The sequence below is a fragment of the Hevea brasiliensis genome, chromosome 2 (assembly GCF_030052815.1).
Source record: "Hevea brasiliensis isolate MT/VB/25A 57/8 chromosome 2, ASM3005281v1, whole genome shotgun sequence".
Classification (NCBI taxonomy): domain Eukaryota; kingdom Viridiplantae; phylum Streptophyta; class Magnoliopsida; order Malpighiales; family Euphorbiaceae; genus Hevea; species Hevea brasiliensis.
In genome coordinates, this window is record NC_079494.1 from 121,397,354 (window position 1) to 121,406,009 (window position 8,656).

General features: G+C 34.0%; 1 protein-coding gene and 1 long non-coding RNA gene across 5 annotated transcripts; both read right to left on the bottom strand.

The window, feature by feature from the left end:
• Positions 1 to 1,623: 1,623 nt before the first annotated feature.
• Positions 1,624 to 6,823, bottom strand: LOC110645079 (jasmonoyl--L-amino acid synthetase JAR6). Of its 4 annotated transcripts, XM_058141296.1 has the most exons (6): positions 6,422 to 6,774; positions 5,713 to 6,007; positions 5,005 to 5,319; positions 4,807 to 4,908; positions 3,823 to 4,616; positions 1,624 to 2,255 (listed from the first exon to the last, which is right to left on the bottom strand). In XM_058141296.1, the coding sequence occupies exons 3-6, from the start codon at positions 5,298 to 5,300 to the stop codon at positions 1,717 to 1,719; spliced, it is 1,731 nt and encodes a 576-aa protein (XP_057997279.1). In that variant the 5' UTR covers positions 5,301 to 5,319; positions 5,713 to 6,007; positions 6,422 to 6,774; the 3' UTR covers positions 1,624 to 1,716. The 4 variants fall into 4 exon arrangements, with proteins under 4 accessions (XP_057997279.1, XP_021653793.2, XP_057997287.1 ...); XM_021798101.2 differs by lacking the exon at positions 5,713 to 6,007 and having other exon boundaries at positions 6,422 to 6,823; XM_058141304.1 differs by lacking the exons at positions 5,713 to 6,007; positions 6,422 to 6,774 and adding an exon at positions 6,362 to 6,395.
• LOC131176308 (uncharacterized) lies at positions 2,450 to 3,816 on the bottom strand. Its single transcript, XR_009146418.1, has 2 exons — positions 2,996 to 3,816; positions 2,450 to 2,938 (listed from the first exon to the last, which is right to left on the bottom strand). It is a non-coding gene; the product is annotated as an uncharacterized LOC131176308 (long non-coding RNA).
• Positions 6,824 to 8,656: the final 1,833 nt, after the last annotated feature.

The following is an 8,656-nucleotide window of genomic DNA, read 5'->3' on the forward strand; positions in this document are numbered from 1 at the left end:
AATGCCCCTTAAAACCAGAGCTAAAAATCAGAATTACGGGGATAGCATTGTCCATTTGGACATAAACTTAAGGTGCATTCATTAGAAAAACCAATAATTGGATCGAGTTTTGGTGCAGAAAATGACAGATCTGCTGATTTAAAAATATTGGCTTCCACAACGAAAACCAAATATTATAATGCTATATGATTAGCTATTAAGATCTGCTGATTTAAAATATCGGCTTATTAAGAATTTGTTCAACACAGATTAACCACAAATTAATCATAATATTAACATTAAACGAGTTTCCACGTGAGAATTAAGATTTATGAAGCGGGCTTTTGTTGACGGCCCGCCTTTCGTACTTCTGTGGGTCCTGTAGTGCAAAATATAGAAGCTTTCCTGTGGACTAGGCTTTTCCTTTGTCAACAATCGTGCATTCCTTCTCCTTAGCGGGTTTTCATTACGATTTTCTTTATTTTTTATATGGCGGGAGACTTGTATATTCTCCCTTCACTCTATTTTAAATGGTATTTTAGAAAAAATTTTATTTTATTTTATTTTATTTATTATTTTAAAAATATTAAAAAATATTAATTATTTTTTTTTTAAATTCTATTCTGTCGATTATTATTTTAATGCATTCATTTATTTCTTATCATCTTTTTACATTTCAAAAGTGCTTTAGCTAATTGTTAATATTTTCATAGAAATAAATTATTCAATTATTTTCTTAATTTTTATGTAAAAACTTTGGAAAAATGGAACGGAGGGAGTATATGAAAGAAAGAACATGTGGTTGGGAACATTAAATGATTACTCTGGTCTATAATTAGTTTATTTATCTTTCATGAAAATTTAAGATTGCAGAATTTTGTAAAATTTTAGTTTTATTATTTTAAAATTTTGAAAAGAATTTCAATTCTAAGAAACTCGAGACTTAGTAACATGGAATTAAAGCTTATTAATGATAAATTATTGAATTCTCCATAATTTCAATTTCCTTTTAAAAAGGCATTTAATTTACAAAATTCTCCGGCACAATCAGAATTAAAGTTCAGACTAGATAATAAGCAAGGAGCAATATGGTTGGAAGCGCCTGTATATCGATAATACCATTAACAAGGACTAACAAAGGCGTGTTATCCAGTAAAGGATGCAGGACTTGATATAATGGGGTTCGAGTATACCATATTTGCCTACGGTTGAGAGATCGAGGATGAAGATGGAGAACTATCCATCATATGTCTCGGATACCATATTGAAACAAATAAATTTGGTGAAATTGATTGTATATTTCGTTGATTCCAGTATGTATGTTTATGGTACAAACAACAATGAATTGATAACTACAAAGCCTATCACATACAAAAACGCAAACTAAGCTACTATACAATATGAAAAGTTAAGGATAGGAGAGGAGAGGAGATAAATCTTATCTCTATTCTGTTGATTGTCGTATTTGTTAGTTACTATTATCATTTGATCAAATCATTCAGACTTTTTCGTTTTCTTTCTTTAGATTTGTCGGATTCAGGGATGGAAGTGGTGGGTAGACCAGCCTCCACGCAAAGGAGCTTGGAAGCCTTGGTTTGGCTGAGAAGCAAAGATAAGATCAATCTGGCATTTGACAAGACGAGCTACAACTGACTGTAACATCTATATACCAGCTAATAATTCCTAAGCAGGTTGAAGGCAATTATCAAACAACAGTTTTGACATATATATATTAACTCAAAAGGCACAACTATGGTAGGTCTTTGCTACATTGTTGCTCAGGATTTGCAACACTACATTATTTGTGGGGCCGATGCACCGCGGGGTTTTAAATTGGCTAACAGCAGCTCCTAATCCCAGATAATGATCTAGAATCTTTTGGAAGGTTCCTTTGCGAACGACCCTGAGCTCAAGGGGTCCAATGGCATTGATCTTGCGCGAAGTAATGTAGCCTGCATCGAGAAAAGATCGGTCCATGCAATTGCAACACTCTTTTAAGACCTCCTCGGTTGGTTCCCCACTAATTTCCCAAAAGATTACATAGTGGCCAGGCTCTGTGGATAGGTCCACTAGACTGCTGAAATCAACAAGTTCAAGTTTCTCCCCAGCTAATAGCTTGGCTGCTTCTTCCACAGACAACTGTAAGTCTTTCTCAGTGTTCTTGTCAATGTTTATGGTAAGTAGTAGGCTCCTCCTGCATACAAATTTAAGTTCTGGGGTTGAGTTATGGAAGCCCATAACCTTCACCACATCTCCTAGTCTGTACCTGTACAAACCTGCAGGTTAATGTTAAATTTTAATCCGATCAGTGGAATGATGTGAAAATTCGGCTGCATACTTTTCAATCAATAATAGGGTAAAAGTAGATGAGGATAAAAAGCCCATCACATGTGCATAGAATAATGCATGTTACTGCGTCTACATTAGAGAACCACTGAAGCAGACAATGACAAGGTGAAGGTCCATGGTGAAAATTACAAATTAAGCAGATCTAGGATTCGTTAGTCAATAACTAAAATACAAGACCTTACAGATCACTTTTTTTTTCCAAGTGTCTGTTATCATTATTGTTATTTTTAAAAAAAAAAAATCCATGACCAGGGATTCCCTTTTACAATTTTGCAAACATGTTTCCTTCAGAAGAAAACGTCTTTGTCAATCTAAAATATGTTTATGTTTACTTTGGTAACATGTTATACAAAGACTTTCATCAAGTAAACCAATTACTTCTGAGAAGGACAACTAAGAATAGCTTTTCCTAGACAAAGCAATTAAGAACTGCAAGACTAGGGAGAAAGCATAAAATTGTATGAAGGAATTCACAGAGAGAAGAAACCAATGCCGCACAGAAAAAATATAATACAAGCAAAGATTGAACAAAGAAAAGCATTTTAGCTAAAACACAATGCAAAAGTAACATCTGTTCTCAAGGGGGCACATCAAATACAATGATCTGAACCTATGAGATTCCAAATTGAATTTTCAGTCCAAATTTTATTGGGTAAAACAGCATGACCTGTTGTTTTGATGAACAAAAATAATGGAAAAGGGCACCAACATTATCCCCTCTCACAAGAATAATTATATGCAATGCAGTAAGCACTAATAAATTTAAAGGTTTAGCTTTGAAACAATTCGACATGTAGCACACATGGGTTTTCTTGCAAAAATAACTTGTTTTCTAATGCTGTACAACATGTGGGGAACATTATAATAAAAACACCTACAGCCAGGGTCTTGCTAAGGTGTCAAATATTTAAATGTTTCTAAATGAAACGCTAAGTTTACTGACAATAGCGAGAAAGTGATGCATGCATCTCCTATCTCAAAAACGTACAAGTCAAGTCGAATGCATGCATCACCTTTGTATTGCATTCTCTGCCAATTTGACGCTTCTATGAATCTAATATGTTTGAGGGAAAAAAAAAAAAAGACGAGTCAAGTCGAATAGTACTCATTGGTGATGGTTATACCAACGGAGAATTAAATACAAAATAATTGATAAACATGATAAAATGAAGAGCAGAGACATTTTCTTCGGATAGAAGCTGTTTTCCCGGTCTCGTACACTCACATGGGATGCAGAAAGTTTGGCACAGACTCCATTAAATGGCTTTTATACAAGAGAAATCACCGGCGGATAAATGCATCAACAGATGATAAATGTTCTGCACCATTGACTTTAAAGAATACTTTATTTTTTTTTAATATATAGGACTGTAGTAGGCAGACCATATATTTTAGCAGAGTTAAAAATCAAGAATTTAAGCTAAAATTGAAGGAATTCATCCTAATATCTAAGTTCTAAGAAAGAATTCAATCTAAAGATGAAAAGACGAGTACCTGCAAAATTAGTGACAATGATCTCGTACTCTTCTCCAATTTTGACTTCAGTCAAACCCACAGGCTTGGGGTCTGTGTAGATATTATCAACATTGTCTCCAAGTGAAATGAATTCAAAATATCCAATATTAGGTAGCACAGCAAATGTAACCAACTCAGGAGGCAACTTCGGATTGACGTTTGCTGCTATCCACCCTTCTGTAGCACCATAATCACCACTTAACAGAGGTATCTCAGCTGAGTAGTGCCTCAGTTTTTTCAAATAAGGCTCCATTGACCCAGTCATTATCCCATAGACATACTTTACATTAGGAAAAAGTTCTGGTATTAATCCATACCAGTTGCTCAATCCCAAGCATTTTTCATGGATCAGCTCAGCCAATTCAAAGTTTGGCTTGAGCAATTTTGAAATTGCATTTCTTATGGAAGGGTCAGTGACCCGGCTGCTGAGTACCCCATCGCGTATATTATCACAAAGCTCTTCCCAAACTTGTTCGAAGGTTCGAAATGCAAGGACGATGCTATGGGCAAATGTAGAGGACACAAATTGAATTTCTTCACGGAAGATTAACCCACATAAGAGATGGCAATACAACGATTGGTGAAAGTCAGAACCAAATACCACTTCATCAGGGCTGCAGCATTTCAACTGCATCGTCTGAACTGCATTTTTGAAGTGTGAATTGCGAAAGAGATTTGTTGTGGCAGTACCAGCCGCCAAACCCCCCTTTGTTTTGGACTGCTTGCTGCTGAAATTGAACTGCAAGGCTTTTCCATTCCCAACAGGAAACTCTCTGCATCATATAAACCTTCCCACATCAGCAGAGAAATAATGAACGAATAACTGCCCTCTGTTATTTACTTTGCCAATCACAATGATAGATAGATAGATATCATCATTACAGTGAATGGCAATAATCCTCACTAAAATGACAAGAAGTGAAACGCTTTTTTTTCTGGTAAGATAATAATTCGTTTTATTACCTGTTTCTAAACGCAAAAGAAGTTCTATATATCTGCAAGGTGTCTTCCATTAATTCGTCATTGAATGGTAGATATTTTGGCTTTCCCTGAGTAGTACCCGAACTGTAGTAATCCATATTTGTAAAAATTTTAAGCCAACATTGATGGATAAAAAAAACTTTCCAAATCATGAAATAAACATATTGCACAAGCTTATACCTTAAAGATATGGTTGTTATGGGCTTTCTGGTGAGAACAGGGGAACGATCGCCATCTGCAATCCTTTGAATATAAGGTTCCATGTCCTTGTGAGTAATAATGGGAACACAATCTCTGAAACTCTGTGGATCAGTTCGTCCATTAAGACCGAGATTCTGCAAGTACTCAGCTGATCCATTCTCTTCCAGAATCTTCTTCAGGGTCTCTATCTGGACCCTCTCAGTATCCTTTGTCATTGCTTCAAATTCTTCGATCACCTTATCAACGTTGAGTTTCTCCATCTTCCTTTCTAACATCTTCACTAAACTTCTTAAACTGCACCAGAAACAAAAAAGAATTTGAGAGCCTACGTTGTCTACAGAGTGAAGATGATTGAATTTGATGACAAAAATGGGCTAATTTAGACCCTAGTAATAAATGCTTGCCAGGAAAAAGTCTAACAACTCAGGCACATTCAAATAAGAAATAATTCCAGAAAGTTAGCATTAAGGGCCACATTCGGCAGAAGATAAAAGATTGACAGAAATTAATTCAATTCTTCAAATACAAATTATTTGTCAATCCAACAATCCAAAACCTCCGAACAACCAAGTGCAGGATTTTTTATTTTTTTTTATAGGTAAGTGTAGGATTGTTGTAGTACCCAAAAATATTAAAAACGAAAAAGAAAATCTAGAAATCAAAATTCAATTATGTTCTACCGTTCACCTCAGCGCTATCTGGAATCAAAGGAAATGGAAATAAGCACCGAACAAGTTACAATTGCTTTGATGTGTGTGTGTTCTTTTTTTGGCAAGGAAAAAGTAAAAACCCACGAACAAACCCACAGATTAACTGCAGTAGGAAAAAGGATTTGCTAATTTGTGCTAGTAATGGAGTGAAGTCAGAATCTGTAAAGAGGATCAGCAAACAAAGCTTTGATATTTGATCTTTGTTTGACGATAGTCAGCCAGTCAACTTTCGAGAAATTGCCAGGAAAATGAAGAAAGGCTTTGAAGCACAACTAAACAGCAATAAATCAGAGAGAAATCGAGTAGAATTCAAACTCTCAAGCTGATGTTGAAACTCAAAAAGAAAAAATTACGCGTTAATAGTAAAACAAAAGGACAACACGAGAAAAAATGAAAAGAGAAAAGTTAAACAGCCAAAAATCAATCAGAAAAACGAAAAGAGAGAGAGAGAGAGAGAGAAAATACTTCACAAAGAATAACGGCGAAAGGTCTCTTTGCGAATTGCCATGGAAAAAGTACCAAACGTTTAGGCGACAGACAGAAAAACCATTACAGAAACAAAAATACAAAGAGAAAATTCATGCAAATCGCCAAATACTGACAGGAACGAAATAAAAAGTACACACCATATCCAGAAAACCAAACGAGAATTACTAGTTTTCTAGGCAAAGCAACATATACGATACCTGTAATCGGACTCTGAGACACACTGAGATGGAGAGAGAGAGAGAGAGAACGGCAGCAACTTTCAGAAAAGACAAAAGAGGGTGAAAGAGACAGTTTCAGCAGGTACAATGGTGAGGTAAAGGCGAGCGTTTCTAAGTAACGAATTTATAGAAAGGAAAAGGAGAGGAGGTTGAGCAATAGACGTTACTAAATCACTGATTTCGATGCTGTCTCAGTCTCTCTCTGCAACTTGTCTCCGTCTTTGCGCAAACAAGCCAAATGCTAGAGCGAGGCGAAGAAGGCTTTTCATATAAAAAAAAGGTTTGGTCAGGTCGGGTCGGGTCGGTAATTTTAACGCTGGGGTGCTGTGGAGGATATTGGGAGATGAGCGGAAGATTCTTCTGGGGTAGCATTACATATATGAGCATTGAGCGCTACCATTTGCCAATGGCGTCCACTTTTCGTCATTCTATTTAACAAAATGCCGATTTTGCCCTTCGATTCTCTACTGTATTGCTAAAATAGCCTGCAATGACAGTTTTGCCCTCAGTTGTTTGCGAGAACTACATGTTCATGGGACTTTGTATTTTATCTGTTTAGGTTGCTGTGCAACAAAAGTTTACGAAAAAGATGTTATCAACGCCGGATTTCTCGTGGGTCCCTTTCTTTCTAGCGAGAAACGGACAAGATTCTAAGCGAAAAACATTGCATCCGAATCCCTTTTTATCTTTTATTTTGTACATTTTTCCTTCTGATTTTGTTCTACAAATTCATTCCACTGCTTTTAGATTATTAAGGTAATCAATTTTCATGAATTTTATTATGAGTTTATAAATAAATAATATACTTTTAATTATTAAATTAAATTAAATTTAAAAAAAATAAAATAATTTTTACTCATTAATTTATATCAAAAATTAAAATATAAATTCTTTTAATTTTTAAAACTCTTAACAGTCATATTCATATAATTATTAATTATTACTCGCCCCATTCACTTTTGTTTAAAATTATGCAGTGTTAATTAATTTTTTAATTTTATATTATTTTTATTAAATATAATAATTATTTTTATAAATTTTAAAGAGTATTTTATTATAATTTAAATAATATAATTATTTTTTTAATTGTCATTAAAAATCTTAAACGGGTAAAAATGTTCAAAATTAGTAATTAATTAAATCAAGATTATTAATTAAGGATGTAGAATGTAATTAGGAGCATAAATGGAAGGGAATCATGAATAGCCGAAATGTAAAGATATGATTTGTGATTAATTGGGAAACAATGCATGCTCCATTTGGGAATTGGAAGTGGCTAAGTGAGATGAGTGGGCGTCTTGTCACATCTCTATCTCGCAGAAGGTTGGTGGACTCATGGGACAAAGCCTCTTCAAGGGAACCCTCATTGCCAGGGCTACATACAATTGGTGATTGAATTCCTTTTTTTTTTTTTTTTTAATAAAACATCTCAACAATTGAGAATTACTTCCGATTATTATTTAATTCATTACTGAGTTGATGGACCCTAGTTTTAAAAATCCCATGACTTTTCAACATATAAAATTAGAAGATATTACATTATTAAATTAACTAAATAGAATAATTACATAGTGGTGACTACGTGATGTGGAATATTAATTAACTATATAAATGTGCATCGTTTTACAACACATTATTCAGTTTAATATTATTATTATTATTATTAAATATGAACATTAATTTTACTAAATAAATTTCATATGGAATTTAAATACGCAATTAGGTAGTAGCGTCTTGAATCATTCTTATGATACATGTATAAAATTAAATAATAATATTATCTCGTGACGTGTGAAAATTTAATTAATTCAATTAATTTGGTATTAGTTATTTTTTTTCAAAGGCAGACACATATACATGATTCAGAGACAGAATACACCTATTGATAAAATTATATATTCTAACCCATATAAACTGCATATACACACACATCTACTACCGATGTGGAAACTCGAAGGCTCAACCCTACCCGGAGACTTATACGAGTTGGGCCACACTCACATACACCAGCTCACCCCTCTTGACTTCAAGATTTTTTTTTCTCAAAGGTAAATACGCACACAGACATAGAGTTCAGAGACAGAACATACCCCTTAAAAAAATCATGACAATTTTAACGTGATATTAGTCATTGACTAGACAATATTTGTTAATTACACATTAATATTTGAATTGTTATTAAAAACTATTTTTATCATAATTTTCTATTTTTAA